Genomic DNA, 15,954 nt, shown 5'->3' on the forward strand with positions numbered 1-15,954 from the left:
CCAGCAGGAAGGATCCGAGGGCCTCCTGGGTTCTGCTGCCTTCACTGTTTACACCCCATCTCCCCTCCTGCCCAATGCCTGTCGCAGTTCATGGTTCAGGGTCACGTAGCCCGATAGTTAAGTGCGAGAGCCCTGAGGTTGACTCTTAGCCTTGCCACGTACTAGCTGTGCGACCTTGTTCAAGAGACAAGGCACCCTGTTTCCTCACCGGTGAACTGGGGAAAATACCTGTGTTCTCGTTCAGGGCAGATAGAAGGACGGGATGAGTTAACATACCCCGAACACTTAGCTCGGCCCCGGTACCTCAGGAGGTCGGCCGTCGTAGTAGCAATATCTGGTTCAAAGTCAGCTTAAAGTTTGCTTCCTCCCCCTGATGCCCTGAGCACCCCGAGACTTGATTGCCCTCTTTGGTGCCCCGAGGGGCCCTGCACGAATGGGTTCCCCTGGCAGTAGGACCTTGTCTGTTGGCAAGTGATTCTAACCCAGACTCAGAAGACTCTTGAGGCAGGTGGCGGTGGGCTTTGTCTCTGAAGAGCGCCATTTCCAGCTCAAGCCTGTCACTCAATAGGCACTTCGTGGAAGGCTATTGAATGCTCTCCCCACCACCTGATGAGAAGGCCCCGCCCCACCCTTACCTGCTCCAGCCAGGTGCCTGGAGCCGGCCCTCCGCCATGCCTGCCGAGGCCAGCAGAGGGCAGCAGCACCCTGCCCTCAGCCATTGGGCAAAGGGGTGGGCGGGAAGGGGCTGGGCTGCCCGGCCAGCCCGCCAGGATGTGTTGGGTTGGGCACGATTGCATTGTGGGGAGAGAGGCCAGGACTCCGCAGGGACGCACTCCTGGCACCACCAGCTGCTGCTCAGCCCCTGCCGTTGGCCCACCCAGGTAGGCAGGAACCAGGGCTGACGAGGGTGGAGGGTGCAGGGGCCTCAGGATGAGGGGGGCGCCATCTCCGTGTGTGCTGGGACCTGGAAAGAGCCACGAGTCTGCAGGGCCAACCAGCCCTGATGGAGCAAAGGCCCTCAGGCGCCAGCCCCAGCCCTTCCATGATACCTCCTGATGCGTACGGGCAAAGTGCGCCCCCAGAGGTGGCCCTGGAGCTGGGAAGTAGGACCCAGGACTTCTGCCCCCAAATAAGAAAGCTGGCACCACCAAGGGTAGGGTGCAGGGTAGGGAGGTGGCCCGCCTAGTTCCCCGCCCCCACAGCCATCCAACCGGCCCAGCCAGGTGGCAGCAAGCCCTGCCGCTGCCACCTTGCCCTGAAGCCTGTTGCTGTGGCACACTACGGAGAATCAGGGACCCCAACTTGAGCATACCTGCCCCAGCGCCACGAGCCAAAGCCCCGACTCTGCTAACTTGGTGTGCAGATTGTGCCCTGTGAGGGTGGCAAGGGAGTCAGCTGCCAGCCGCCACTCCCTTCCCCACCCCATGCGTGGAGGGGGCTCTAGGCCCATTCCGAAATGGTATTCCCTGGTGGGGGAGAGGAGAACTGCCAGAGACCAGTTGCCATGCCTGAAGCTAAGGGCTGGGTTCCTGGGGGCCATGTCCCAACGCCCCCCCCCCGCCCCCGTGCATCCTCTGCTGGCACTGTCCACTACCACCGTGACGTACCTGGCACAACTTTGCCGGTCCCCGGAGGTGGGGCTGGATGGACACAGCCTGATCACTTGCTCTCCGGCCAGTCTTATTCTGGGCCAAAGGGGTGGGGGTTGTGGGGAGAAGGTCTCCTGGACGGGGTGCCTTTGTCAGCGTCTCCCCTGCCCCCAGCCTGGACAAAGGCAGGCATTGAGGGCCAGGACTGGCACTTCAGCCAGGCACCAAGGCTACTGAGGCTGAGGCTGGCATTGCAGGGACTCAGCACTCTGACCCTCCTGTGGGGGCTCCCTGGCTTCCCCTGTGCCATTCACAGGGACCTGGGGGGACACAAGGAGGAACTCACTGGCTGGCACCAGAAGGGTGGAGCTGGCTTTGTGGGTCTCATTTTTTCTGGCTGGAGGAAACCCTGTCCCTTTGTCCCTAGATCCCAGGGGGTGTCTCTGAGGGTGGGAGTGGCAGGGAGCCCCCTGGCCAGAACAGCCAGGGTGGGGGAAGAGTACCATATAGTGGGTCCCTGGCCTCTGGACAGAGGGAACATTGTTGAGGTGGAGGCAGGGCTGCCTTGGCCCAGCCACTATTGACAAAGCTGCCAGCTGTGGTGGAGCCCGGCCGCCGGGCCCTTGGCCCCCCTGGCCTTCCTCCTCCCCTGGGGCCAGTGTGAACGGGCCGAGCCTTGACCGTCTCCCTCTCGCTCAGGGCGATGTCCCCCCCCAGCCGTCTCGTGCCCATCACCAGTGCCCTAGGGCAGCTGAAGTGAGATGTGCCTCCCTCTGCTGCTCCTCTTCTCAATGGTAAGTGCTTGGGTCCCGAGTGCGCACAGATGTCCCTGGGAGGGGCAGGGCAGGTAAAATAGCACAGCAGAGCCTGGGCGTGGGGCTCCAATGTGCTGTGCCTCCTGGCCACAGTCCCTCTACCCCGTCACCCACATGCCACAGACACCGCTACCGATATCCCGGGTCTAGAGGAAATGGCCCTGTTCCTGAGCCAGGCCTGACCTTCCTGTCTGTGTCACCGAGATAAGGGGCTCTACCCCCACTGACATGCCTGGGGGCCGGGGCGTGCCTCTGTGCTGAAAGCTTTAGGGGCGCTGAGTGACCTGGGACAGTGCCTACACGCCCAGCTGTGCAGGATCCTAGCTGAATTCAGGACCCAGCTTCTGTCCCTTTCTCTGTGGCTCTCAGCTTGGGGTCAAGAGGAGGGAGGAGCAGAGTCCACCAAAGCCCAGGGTCTCCGCTGGCATCTCTCTCCTCTGGTCACCTAGGCAGGCAGCTGGGGCCTAAGGCTATTATTGGGCAGGGGCTGCTGCTAATGGCCCCCAGATGGAAGGTGGGGCTCAGCCTCAGGCCCCCACCAGGCCCATGGGAGCTACCCCCAGTTTGGGCTCCAAATGGCTCCAAATGGGTGGGAGTGGCACCCATGCCTTCTCTGGGTAGTACTCCTTTCCAGCTGTGCCCTGCCAGCCTGACTGCCGTCTCGTCAGGCAAGCTGTCTTCCTGGCCGAATTTCTCTCGCTCCTCTCTTTCCTCTCTCACCCTCTTCGTATCTACACTCCCTGGTTGCTGGGGCCCTTGGGGCAGGGGACAGGCCCCCTGAACTCTGTGTTGTCACTTGGTGCGCCCCCGCCCCAGATGCCGCTCCGGCTGGCTGCCAGCTCTCCCCGAATCCCTGCTCTGACCACCCCCAGCGCAGTCTGAGGCCGTCTCAGGCCTCTATGACATGACCTCGGCCCTGGATGGCCCCCCTTGCCATGTTTGGGGCGAGCTGGAGCAGTATCCGGCTGCCTCTGTCTCCCTCTCTCCAGCACTCCCTGTCCCCACTGGCGAGGGTGCCTCTTTGCAACTGTCCCTGGCTGCCCAGGGGCGAGTTTTCTCTCCGTGACGGGCGCCCCCTGCCCTTGCTGTCCCTCACTGCACTTGCCCCCGCGCCATCTCTGTTGTCTGGGTGGCGGCCGCAGGATCCTCCCACAACATGGCTTCCGCCAGCCTTCCTTCTCCCGGGTCCTCACCTGTCCCTGGCCTCCTGCCCCCTTCCCGCCTTACCTGGGCGCTCCCCACCCCTTCACCTCCCGTCCGCTCCTGTGCCCGGCCTTCCTCTGCCCCCCTGGTCTGTCCTCTCTGGCACTGCGCACTCTGTCCCTGCTTTCTGCCCCCCTCTCTCTCCCTTCCGTTTGAATCTGCGTCCCCCCTCAGTCTTGTCCACGTCCGGCGCTCTCTCTCCATCTCCTCTTCCTCCGTTCCCCTCGCTGCCCTGAGTCGTGCTGGCCAGCGGTGAGGAGGTGGCGCTCCTTCCCGCTGGGTCTCAGGTGCTCTCCTCTTCCCCAGGCCCCTGCGATGGCTCCTGGGCCTCCTTTCGGTCCCCGCCTCCTGCTCGTGCTGTTGCTGCTGTGTCCACTGCGGCCCTTGACTCAGGCCCATCGCTTCTCCGTTCTCAACACCACCTTCAATCACTTGGCACTGGCGCCCACCCGGGGCACGCTCTATGTAGGTGCGGTGAACCGCCTCTTCCAGCTCAGCCCTGAACTACGGCTCGAGGCTATGGCCGTCACCGGCCCTGTGTTCGACAGTCCAGACTGTGTGCCTTTCCGTGACCCAGCCGAATGCCCACAAGCCAAGCTCACCGACAATGCCAACCAACTGCTGCTGGTGAGCAGCCGGGCCCAGGAGCTGGTGGCCTGCGGGCAGGTGCGGCAGGGTGTGTGTGAGAAACGGCGGCTTGAGGACGTGGCCCAGCTGCTGTACCAGGCTGAGGACCCGGGCGATGGGCAGTTTGTGGCCGCCAATGCCCCAGGAGTGGCCACGGTGGGCCTGGTGGTGCCCGGGCCAGGCCGGGACCTCCTGCTGGTGGCCAGAGGCCTGGCGGGCAAGCTGTCAGGAGGGGTGCCACCCCTGACTGTGCGCCAGCTGGCTGGGCCTCAGCCTTTCTCCAGTGAGGGCCTAGGCCGCCTTGTGGTGGGAGACTTCTCCGACTACAACAACAGCTACGTGGCAGCCTTCGCTGGTGCCCGCTTTGCCTACTTCGTTTTCCGCCGCCGCGGGGCACGGGCACAGGCCGAGTACCGCTCCTACGTCGCCCGAGTCTGCCTAGGGGACACCAACCTTTACTCCTACGTGGAGGTGCCTCTCTCCTGCCGGGGCCAGGGCCTCATCCAGGCTGCCTTCCTCGCCCCGGGCACATTGCTGGGGGCATTTGCCACGGGCCTGAGTGGGGCACAGGCAGCCCTGTGCGCCTTTCCCCTGGCCGAGCTGGACGGGAGCATGGAGCAAGCCCGGCGCCTTTGCTACACAGCAGGCGGCCGGGGCCCCAACGGCATGGAGGAAGCCACTGTGGAGTATGGCGTCACTTCACGCTGTGTCACCCTGCCCCCCGTGAGTGGTCGGGCCCAGGCCCCACACCTGTCCTCTCACTTCAGGCTTTACACACCGTCTTCTGGTGGCAGCTCCTCTCTTCTCTCGCTGCTTCATCTGTCCTCGTCCCTTGTGGTCCTGCAGCATCTCTCGGCCCAGGGCAGGGACTGCCACATGGAGTCCCGGGCCTCGGGCAGTTGGATGCTCTCGTGTGACAACTGCCCACGACCTCTTGATTAGAGGATGTCGAGAAGGGGCTGGATCGGTTTCCAGCTGTCCTAGCTGCTCTGTCTTTCTCCGTTTCTGCGGTGTGAGCTTGTCCTGCCAAGGGGCTCCCTGGCCCTGCCCTCCAGCCTGCCTCGCTCTCTTCTCGCTGGCCGCCTGGCATCCTCCTCCGATTAGCTCTGGGACCGGGGAAGTTCCCTCCTGCCTCTTCCGAGAACTGATTCTTCCCTCTCTGCCCGTCCAGGACTCCCCTGACTCGTACCCCTGTGGCGATGAGCACACCCCCAGCCCCATTGCTGGTCGCCAGCCCCTGGAGGCCGGGCCTCTGCTGCAGCTCACGCAGCCCATCAGCGCCGTCGCAGCCCTCCAGGTGGACGGGCACATGGTAGCCTTCCTGGGGGACACTCAAGGACAGCTGCATAAGGTGAGGGCCCAACAGAGCAGGGGGCTGCCCTAGTGCCAGCCTCCCAGCCCCGCGGTCTTGACACTGCCAGGCTGGGCCCTGCAGCGGCTCAGGGAAACCCCAGGTACCTTTTCGCCTCTCTGCTTGTGTCCTGGCTGGCTGGGTGCCAGAGGCGTGGCTTAGGATGACAGCTCAGGAGCCTTCTGAGCAACCCCAACTTCTCCAGCCAAGAGCAAGGGCCGACAGTCATGAAGGCGGGGTGGGCAGTGCCTGGTCCTCGGAGCCAACCTAGCCCCAGAAGTCTCTCCAAGGCAAACTCTTGTCTCCTCATGACCTTGTCATCCCATAGCTGCCCTCTCGCCCCTGGCACCTGAGGGCCTCACCCAGGGTGGCCCTGCCACCCCAGCTGGGTAATGCTGAATGAAAGAGGCAACCTGGGCAGGCCGGACGCCTGTGGGCCTGTCCTACCCTCTACTGCCCGGGACCCTCAGCCAGGAAGACAGCTTGTGCTCCGAACAGTCGGCCAAGGCCAGCGGACTGGCCCAGCCCTGTCCTTGCTGTCCCCCCAGGTCTTTCTCAACGGCTCCCAAGGCCAGGTGTACCATTCCCAGCAAGTGGGGCCTCCGGGCTCAGCCATCAGCCCGGACCTGCTTGCGGACAGCAGCGGTAGCCACCTCTACGTCCTGACTGCCCAGCAGGTGAGGGTTGTCCCGGGGGCTGGGCACATGAGGCCCAAGTCCCTGAACTCACCACCTCTGTTCCCGCTGCCCATCCAGGTGGACCGGGTACCCGTGGCTGCCTGCCCTCAGTTCCCTGACTGTACCAGCTGCCTCCAGGCCCAGGACCCGCTGTGTGGCTGGTGCGTCCTCCAAGGCAGGTGAGTTCGGGGCCCACGCCCAGGCTCGAGCCGGCAGGTGGTGTGTGCCAGGAGGCCATAGCTGGAAGCAGCCCCAAGCATGCCAATGGGACAGTTTGGCTACCTGGGGTGGAGCCGCAGGGCCACCGCTGAGTTCCCCCATCCTGGCCCATCCCGCTGAACTGGGAAACTGGTCCAACCTGTTTACTTCTCATTCCCCACAGCCCCACCCCAGGCCAGGCCTCCGTCACCTCTCCCAGATGTCCCCTTCAGCCTGTGCTCCACAAGATAGCCCCAGGAATCCCTATGGCACCCCTAAGTCAGATCCACGTGCCTCCCCTCCACAGCACGGAAGCCTCTTACTCACTATCAAGGCCAAAGCCTTTCCTCTTTGAGCACAGTCCCTTTCATTCCCCCTGCTCACTGCACTCCGGCTGGGCCATCCTCCCAATCCCTTTGCCACCAGTTACCCAGGGAGCCTGGGACCCACACGGTGACCAAACGGACCCCTGCCCGCAGGTGTACCCGCAAGGGCCAATGCGGACGGGCAGCCCAGCCCAACCAGTGGCTGTGGAGCTATGAGGAGCACAGCCACTGTCTGCATGTTCAGAGCCTGCTTCCGGCCCACCACCCCCGCCAGGAGCAGGGCCAGGTGAGGCTCCTGCCACTGACTACCCCCGGGCTGCCCCCCGACCTCCTCTCCCACGGCTTCTGCTGCCACTCGCTCTGCTCTGGCTCAATCTCCCTTGGCAAGTTAGCCCCCAAGAAGCCCCTTCCCGCTCTGTTTTCCTCAAACGTGCCCAGGTCACCTTGTCCGTCCCCCGGCTGCCCACCCTGGCCGCGGATGAATACTTCCACTGTGCCTTTGGAGACTACGACAGCTTGGCTCATGTGGAAGGGCCCCACGTGGCCTGCGTCACCCCTCCTCAAGACCAGCTGCCACCTAACCCTTCAGGCACAGGTGAGGGGCCTCTGGGGAGGGTGGTCGGGGCAGGAGCTGGAGGGGCAGGAGCCACATGACCTGCCCCGCCACCACCATTTCCCCTCTCAGATCACGTCACCTTGTCCCTGGCTCTGATGTTTGAGGATGTGGCTGTAGCTACCACCAACTTTTCCTTCTACGACTGCAGTGCTATCCAGGCTTTGGAGGTGGCTTCCCCGTGAGTTCTGGGCCTGGCTGAGGGGTAGGGGTGGCAACTCCAGGTAGTGCCCAGCCTGAGCAGCCCACTGTCCCTCCAGGTGCCGTGCTTGTGTGGGCAGCCTCTGGCGATGCCACTGGTGCCCCCAGAGCAGCCGCTGTGTGTACGGGGAGCACTGCCCAGAGGGCGAGAGGACCATCTACAGCACCCAGGAGGTGGGTGAGCCTGGCTTGCTGGGCTCCCTTCACTGCTCAGGCCCCCATGGCCGCAAGTCCTCACCCGGTGGCCAGCCTGGCATCTTCATTGTCACTGCAGACCCACCCCGCCCTACACCTTGCTCAGGCCCCTGACTTCTAGGGCTAACAGATCTCCTTTCCCCAGGCGGACATCCAAGTGCGTGGCCCAGGGGCGTGTCCTCAGGTCGAAAGCCTGGCGGGACCGCTCCTGGTGCCCGTGGGCTGGGAGAGTCGTTTGGCCCTGCGCGTGCGCAACCTTCAACATTTCCAAGTGAGTGACGTGGTGGGCGGGGAGATGGGGACGGGGGGTTGGGGGGGATTGGCTGACAATGTCCAAGGTCCTCACGGTGTCCATCCGCAGGGCCTGTCTGCCTCCTACCACTGTTGGCTGGAGCTGCCCGGAGAACTAAGGAGGCTGCCGGCGTCCTTGGAAGAGATGACCGAGGACACGGGCCTCATCTACTGCCAGGCCCAGCAGGTGAGGGGCCACCGCACGACCTCACCTACCACTGGATGCCTTCTGCAGCCCTCAGATACTCCCAACCTCCTTGCCTCCGATATTGTCCCAGGCCCTCAGGGGCTCACCCTCTTCATCCCATCGTCACGAGGCCTGCTCTATGCAGCAGGAACACGTTGCCCACAGCCTCTGCCCCGGGCTCACAGTCTGGTGGGAGATGTGGGCATTGAACAATGGCACCCATTCTGGGAGAAGGGTCCTGGAGGAGACAGGGGTCAGGGCTTTCTTGAGTTGGGCCAGGCCTGACTCCCACCCTCCACCCACAGTTCCACTCTTCCATGGCCCAACGGGAGCTCCCGGTGCCCATCTACGTCACCCGGGGCAAGGACCAGCGGCTGGACAATGCCCGTACTCTTCATGGTGAGTTTGGGGGTGGCAGGGCAGACGGGGCAGGGCATGTGGCAGATGGGCGATGCCTCAGTGCACTACGTAACCTTCCCTAGTGACCCTGTACGACTGTGCCGTGGGCCACCCGGACTGCAGCCACTGCCAGGCGGCCAATGGGAGCCTGGGCTGCCTGTGGTGCAGCCACGGCCAGCCCGCCTGTCGTTATGGGCCACTGTGCCCACCTGGGGCTGTGGAGCTCCTGTGTCCCATGCCCAGCATTGACACGGTGAGCCCCCCAGCCCCCTACCGTGGCCTCTGTCCCCCACCCCTCCCCAATGGCCCAGTCTCCCATCTCCTCCTCCATCCCCAGCCCCATTTGCCCTGCTCTGTCCCCCACTGTTTAAGCCTCACCTGGCTGAGACCAGCCCTGCCTCAGGCTGACCAGCTAGCTGGACAGTCCCCACTGCAGAGTAGATGTGGCTTTTGGGATCCCATGCCATCCTTCCCTGCTACAGATTGAGCCCCTAACCGGCCCCCCTGAGGGCGGCCTGGCCCTCACCATCCTGGGCTCCAACCTGGGCCGGGACTTTGCCGATGTGCAGGACGCCGTGAGTGTGGCTGGCCAGCCCTGCAGCCCTGACCACTCTCTCTACCGCACCTCTGCCCGGTGAGGCCCTCGGGGACTGGCCACCCAGACAGAAGGGAGGCTTGCAGCCAAGAAATATAGGTCTGGGTCAGATGCACCAAAGAAAGATGGGCCAAGGGAGGGAAGGGGAGCTGGCAGTAAGAGGGGTGGAGGGGACAGGCCCCAGGCAGTGGCTGGTGGGCAGCCCACAGGGCCTCTGAGCAGCTACCAAGCCTCTGTTCCCCAGGATTGTATGTGTGACATCTCCTGCCCCCAATGGCACCACTGGGCCAATCCAAGTGGCCATTAAGAGTCGGCCACCAGGCATTTCAACCCAGCACTTCACCTACCAGGTCAGTGCCCACCTTGGGTGGTCCCCATGCAGGGGACAGTTGGAGGAAGGGGAAGGAAGGCACAGACACCTAGATGAGGATTTCAGACTTGGCCTAAGGGTAGCAAGAAGTGTTGCTTCACGTCCAGTACGGAAGCCCCGTGATCCGAGTGGAGGATGGGCAGCAGGCAATGGTGGCACAGAGATGACACTGCCCAGGAGGGAGGTGGGCAGCAGAAGTACCAAGTATAGAAGGCGAGCGGGCCAGTTTGGGACTCAGAGCTGCTGGGACTTGCTGCAGGCCTGGCTGCCTGCAGGCCTGGGGATGCAAGAAAACTGGGTTGCCTTCAGGCACTAGCCTGAGCCCTCAGTGCCTGCTGGGACCAATTTGGGGGCCGAGAAGCCCAGAGCAGGAGCAGTGGGGGGCAGGGGCAGGTTAGCATCGGGTTAGCATCTGCTTGGCACATGCAGCATCCCAAGGAAGCAATTGGATCTCAAAGTTAAGTGCTCAGAGGCCTAAACCTGGGAGGTGCAAGCCATGGCAGAGGATGAGGCCCTCCCGGGGGCAGGGACGAGTAAGGAGAGAAGAGCTCCCCTGGCAGGGCAGCTGAAGGGAGCGCTGTCAGGCTGTGGAAGCTGGGCATAGGGCTTTCAGGAGGTGGGCGTGGTCAGCTGTGGTTCAGGAGACAAAGCCGAGAAGTTGGCCAGCACCTCGCAGCCAAGGGGCCTTGGGAACTAGAGCCAAGTCAAAGAAGTGCCAGGTTGGGCTGCTATGCCTGCCCCCGCCTGCTCTGTCCCCCAGGACCCTGTTCTGCTGAGCCTGAGTCCCCATTGGGGCCCCCAGGCGGGGGGCACCCAGCTCACCATCCACGGGCAGCATCTCCAGACAGGAGGCAACATCAGTGCATTTGTGGGCAGCCAACCCTGTCCTATGTAAGTATCTCTTTCCTCCTGGCCCCGGCTTGGCTGCTCTCAGGTGGGGACACTTCCTGTGGGCTCAGTGTCCCCTTATGTACAGCAGAGGTGGTGGATTCGGAGCTCCCTACGGCTCCCATGAAAGTCCAAGAAAAATGGCCACTGTGACCACTCTCGGTGGGTTCTGTCCTCGAGGGAGGCAGAGCAGGGCTCTTGTGGGTCGGCCAGGCTGAGACCAGAGTCTAAAGTGCGAGACCCCTCTCCCCTACAGCCAGGAGCCAGTGTGTCCTGAGGCCATTGTGTGCCACACCATGCCCCAGGCCGGCCCAGGAGAAGCCGTGGTTCGCGTGGTCTTTGGCCATGCCCAGCGCACGCTGCTGGCCATCCCTTTCCGCTACACCGCCAACCCCCAGCTCCTGGCGGCGGAACCCAGCGTCAGCTTCCGGGGGTGAGGACCTGGTTCGCCAGGGCAACTTGTGTGTCCTGCTGGGGAGGCAGGGAGGTAGGGCTGAGCTGGGCTGCCCGCTGCCCCCATCCCTGTTGACTATTATCCTGGCACAGGGGCGGACGGCTGATCCGAGTCAGGGGCAAGGACCTGGATGTGGTGCGGCGCCCTCTGCTGTCCGTGTGGCTAGAAGCCACTGCAGAGACCACTGCAGGGACCGAGTCCCAGGACCTGAGGAGCAGCTGCGGGGCCCCCGCTTCAGCCCCTCAGGCTTGTGTCCAGCTTGAGGGAGGCTTGCTGCAGGTGAGCCCCCACCGGCAGGCAGTGGGGCTGCCCTGGGGCCATGCCCAGTGAGGGGGGCGGTGTGGGCCACCATGCTCTTGGGGGTGAGCAGGGGAGCCCCAGCTCACCCCACCTCATCCTGGCCCTGGATGCCTCGCAGTGCTCCACCGTCTGCTCCATCAACTCCTCCAATCTCCTCCTGTGCCTGAGCCCTGCCGTGCCAGACGGGGCACGCCCCCAGCGGGTGTTCTTCACCCTAGACAACGTGCACGTGGACTTTGCCAGCGCCAGCGGGGGCCAGGATTTCCAGTACCAGCCCAACCCCCGGCTGGCCCCGCTCAGCCGAGAGGGGCCCGCCCTCCTGAAATCTGGCAACGTCCTGGACGTAGAGGTGAGGGCTTCCACTGGCCATCTCTGTGGAGGGGCTGCAGGCGCAGGCTAGGCAGCCTGGCTCAGGCCCCTGTTCCGTCTCCCAGGGTGAGGGTCTCAACCTGGGCATCAGTAAGGAGGAGGTGCGCGTGCATATCGGTGACAGCGAGTGCCTAGTGAAGACGCTCACACTCACCCACCTGTACTGTGAGCCGCCCCCGCGGGCCCCGCAGCCTGCCAATGGCTCCAGCACCCTGCCGCAGTTTGTGGTGAGGTTGGGGCCCCAGTGCAAGGGTGGGTGGCGGGCAGAGCAATGAAGGCAGGCGCTCAGGAGCCCCGCTCACCTCCCCCCCCAGGTGCAGATGGGCAACCTGCGGCTGGCCCTGGGCCCGGTCCAGTACGAGGCCGAGCCTGCGCCGTCTGCCTTCCCCGTGGAGGCCCAGGTAGGCCTGGGCATGGGCGCTGCTGTGCTCACCGCCACCATCGTCCTCCTCATCCTCATGTACAGGTGAGGAGCCCTCCCCGCCATGCATACTCCTGGGAAAACTTCCTTCACTTTTAGAAAGGGTGCCCCATGGCAGGCCTCTAGGCAGGTGGCCATCCTGGCTTGGTGTCCTCAGCCCGGGCAGGGCTGGGCCTATGTGTGACATCTGGCACCTGGATTACAGGCACAAGAGCAAACAGGCCCTGCGGGATTACCAGAAGGTTCTGGTACAGCTGGAGAACCTGGAGATTGGCGTGGGCGACCAGTGCCGCAAAGAGTTCACAGGTAGGGAGGGGGTAGTAGGGAGGGGGCAGACGGCCCACCTAGGCCTGGGCCCACACCTTGGTGGCTCCCGGCCTGCAGACCTGATGACCGAGATGACTGACCTCAGCAGTGACCTGGAGGGCAGCGGGATCCCCTTCCTGGACTACCGCACATACGCCGAGCGAGTCTTCTTCCCTGGGCACGGTGGCTGCCCGCTGCAGCCCGTGTTGGGAGGGCCCGGGGAAGAGGGCCACCGTGCCCCTGTGCGCCAGGGCCTCACGCAGCTCTCCAATCTGCTCAACTGCAAGCTTTTTCTCCTCACAGTGAGGACCACACAGGCGGGCCGGGGGCTACGGAGGGGGGCAGGGAGGTGGGGCTGGGCACAGGCTGGGCCGGGTGGTAGGTATAGGCACAAAGGTGGGAGGATGCACGGGGCGTGGAACTTCCCAGAGTGAGCATCAGCCCCCCACCCCTACCTAGCTCATTCACACGCTGGAGGAGCAGCCCAGCTTCTCCCAGCGGGACCGCTGCCACGTGGCTTCGCTGCTGTCCCTGGCATTGCATGGCAAGCTCGAGTACCTGACCGACATCATGAAGACGCTGCTTGGTGACCTGGCTGCCCATTATGTGCACAAGAACCCCAAGCTCATGCTGCGCAGGTTGGCTTTGGCCTGACCTTGGTCATGCCAGCAGGGGTGGTGGCTCCCCCCTACCCCGCCCTGTTCTGGGGTGGGCGGGATCAGGAAGCCCCAGGAGGTGGGCTAGGACAGAAGCCACTGGTAGAGAAGTAGACGGGCATCCTCACCAGGGACCTGGGCACAAAGGGCTGACAGGCAGAAAAGCTCTTCACTGCCTCTGCTGCCCGCCTCAGGCCAGGGACACGGTGTCCCTGCAGCTCTCATTTCTGACCTGGGGCCTGCTCCCTACAGGACAGAGACCATGGTGGAGAAGCTGCTCACCAACTGGCTGTCCATCTGTCTTTACGCCTTCCTGAGGGTGAGGGGTGCCCTGGATGGCATTTTCTCCTTGCTCCGTCGAGAGGCTGCTGCCTGTGGCCTCACTGACCTGTGCCCAGATTCCCCCAGGGACCTCAGGGCGTGAGGGCATAGCAAGGGGGTGTGTGTGCAAAGGGAAGGGTTTTGACCCTTTTCCCCGGGCTGGTTGTGAGGCGGAGACCAGCCGTCGTTGTCTACCCTTGCTCTGTGCAGCTGGCTACCCCTCCCCACCCCCGTCATGCCCTCTGAGCCTTGCGCAGGCCACTAGTCCCCTGGCCGATGCTGGCCCATCCTAATGGTTGCAGGAGGTGGCTGGTGAGCCGCTGTACATGCTCCTCCGGGCCATCCAGTACCAGGTGGATAAGGGCCCTGTGGACGCCGTGACAGGCAAGGCAAAACGGACCCTGAACGACAGTCGCCTGCTGCGGGAGGACGTGGAGTTCCGGCCCCTGACTCTGATGGTGCTGGTGGGCCCCGGGGCTGGCGGGGCTGCATGGAATGGTGAAGTACAGCGCGTGCCCGCCCGGGTGCTCGACACAGACACCATCACCCAGGTCAAGGAGAAGGTGTTGGACCAAGTCTACAAGGGTACCCCCTTCTCCCAGAGGCCCGCCGTGCATGCCTTAGACCTCGGTGAGACACCCCGCCTGCCCTCATCGCATGGGTCCGGTCCACCTAGAGAGGCTCAGCTCTGCCTTGCTCTGAATGGCAGACTTGGGGAATGGCTGCAGTCTGATTGGCTTCCCTGGGTCCCCCCAGAGTGGCGCTCAGGCCTGGCTGGCCACCTAACCCTGTCGGATGAGGACCTGACCTCGGTGACCCAGAACCACTGGAAGAGACTCAACACTTTGCAGCACTACAAGGTGCGGGGTGGGCGTGGGCTGGGGGACAGGCCCTCGCCTCTGGATCAGCCAAGGAAGGGGTCCAGCCTCTGCTCCCCTCTCGCCAGGTCCCAGATGGGGCCACGGTGGCGCTCGTCCCCCAGCTACACAACGGAGGCGCTGTTTCCCAGAGCTTGGCCCAGAGCTGCCCTTCCAAAGAGAGTGAGTCCAGCAACCCAGACGTGCCCACCTGTTCCCGGGAGCCTGAGGGAGGCAGGCAGGAGTCCTGGTCCTGCCTATCACTTGGGTCTCCCCATACCTTGCCAGCGGGCCAGCCAAAGCTCCAGGCTGAGCCGAGGGCCTAGGGCACATGAAGGCAATGGCATGCCTGGTCAGGGAGCTCCAGGGCCACAGGATGTTGGGCTGAGCAAGCCCCTGGGCTGCTACCCCCGTCTCCACATCACTACCCTCTGCTTTCCTTGGCTCCTCCCACCTTGTCCCGCCCCAACAAGCAGAGTGGGGTGGGTGTCAGGGGCATAGGACTGAGGTCGGCACGTGTGTCCTCAGACATCCCCATGCTAGAGGATGGTGAGGAAGGCGGAGTCCGCTTCTGGCACTTGGTGAAAGGCACCGAGGAACCAGAAGGGGCCAAGGCACGGCGCAGCAGCCTTCGAGAGCGGGAACGGGAGCGGGCACGGGCCAAGGCCATTCCAGAAATCTACCTCACCCGCCTACTCTCCATGAAGGTCGGTGCGGCTGGGGAGCCAGGTCCCAGGGGAGCCAGGTGACAGGAAGGCTCCCTGAGGGGCCCCTGACTAAGCTAGGGAGAAGGCGTGGTCCTGAGAGGCTGAAGGGTGGCCCTGGCCACTGATGGAGCCCCACCCCCCCACCTTCCAGGGCACACTGCAGAAGTTTGTGGATGATACCTTCCAGGCCATCCTTAGTGTGAACCGACCTGTGCCCATCGCTGTCAAGTACCTGTTTGACTTCCTGGACGAGCTGGCCGAGAAGCATGGCATCGAGGACCCAGAGACTTTGCACATCTGGAAGACTAACAGGTACCTTGCCTGCTGCCCTCCACCATCTCCATGCAGACAGGACATGGAGTTCCAGAGGGACAAGTTCACTGCCTGGATCGGAGCAGCAGGGTCTGATCCAGAACATAGGCTGGGAGGCATCCAGCTGGATTTCTGGCCACCCCCAGCATAGACTCTCATGGCTGCTCCCCATGGACCTCAGGGCTGGGGCCCAGGCTGACGATGCATGCTAGACTAGCCATGCCTCACACCCACGGCTGGCCTGTGTCCGCAGCCTGCTGTTGAGGTTCTGGGTGAACGCCTTGAAGAACCCACAGCTCATCTTTGACGTGCGTGTGTCAGACAACGTGGATGCCGTCCTCGCCGTCATCGCCCAGACCTTCATCGACTCCTGCACTATCTCAGAGCATAAAGTGGGCCGGGTGAGAGCAGAGCTGGCCGTGGTGGCAGCCGGGTGGTTGAAAGAAGAGGCTTGTGGGGAAGCCACAGGGGCTGGGCACAGAGCCCTGGGTGGGGCTGGGGGGGATGGCGAATAATGAGGGCCAAGGGGAGGGGGCACTGGTGGCACAGTCAGGGTGACAGGACCATAGCTTCCCCACCTGCCTACTCACGCCCACCCCCACCCGGAGCAGGATTCCCCAGTGAACAAACTTCTCTACGCCCGGGAGATCCCTCGCTACAAGCAGCTGGTGGAGAGGTAGGTGTCAGGGTAGCAGGCATGGCTGGGGGTGGAGGCTGCGCACCCCT

General features: G+C 63.7%; 1 protein-coding gene across 1 annotated transcript; it reads left to right on the forward strand.

Annotated features, from left to right (window-relative positions):
* Positions 1-742: 742 nt before the first annotated feature.
* PLXNB3 (plexin B3) lies at positions 743-15,938 on the forward strand. Its single transcript, XM_015592077.2, has 33 exons — positions 743-881; positions 2,289-2,383; positions 3,914-4,957; positions 5,406-5,585; positions 6,134-6,262; positions 6,341-6,441; positions 6,940-7,072; positions 7,225-7,381; positions 7,472-7,580; positions 7,660-7,774; positions 7,941-8,066; positions 8,157-8,273; positions 8,579-8,672; positions 8,756-8,925; positions 9,155-9,306; positions 9,512-9,617; positions 10,398-10,528; positions 10,782-10,958; positions 11,072-11,258; positions 11,398-11,628; positions 11,714-11,875; positions 11,963-12,114; positions 12,275-12,375; positions 12,454-12,677; positions 12,835-13,013; positions 13,284-13,350; positions 13,655-13,982; positions 14,109-14,212; positions 14,299-14,392; positions 14,738-14,916; positions 15,068-15,228; positions 15,482-15,629; positions 15,840-15,938. Exons 2-33 carry the CDS (start codon positions 2,351-2,353, stop codon positions 15,906-15,908), a joined length of 5,460 nt encoding a protein of 1,819 aa, XP_015447563.1. The 5' UTR covers positions 743-881; positions 2,289-2,350; the 3' UTR covers positions 15,909-15,938.
* Positions 15,939-15,954: the final 16 nt, after the last annotated feature.

This window comes from Pteropus alecto, unplaced genomic scaffold, assembly GCF_000325575.1.
Source record: "Pteropus alecto unplaced genomic scaffold, ASM32557v1 scaffold396, whole genome shotgun sequence".
Lineage (NCBI taxonomy): Eukaryota > Metazoa > Chordata > Mammalia > Chiroptera > Pteropodidae > Pteropus > Pteropus alecto.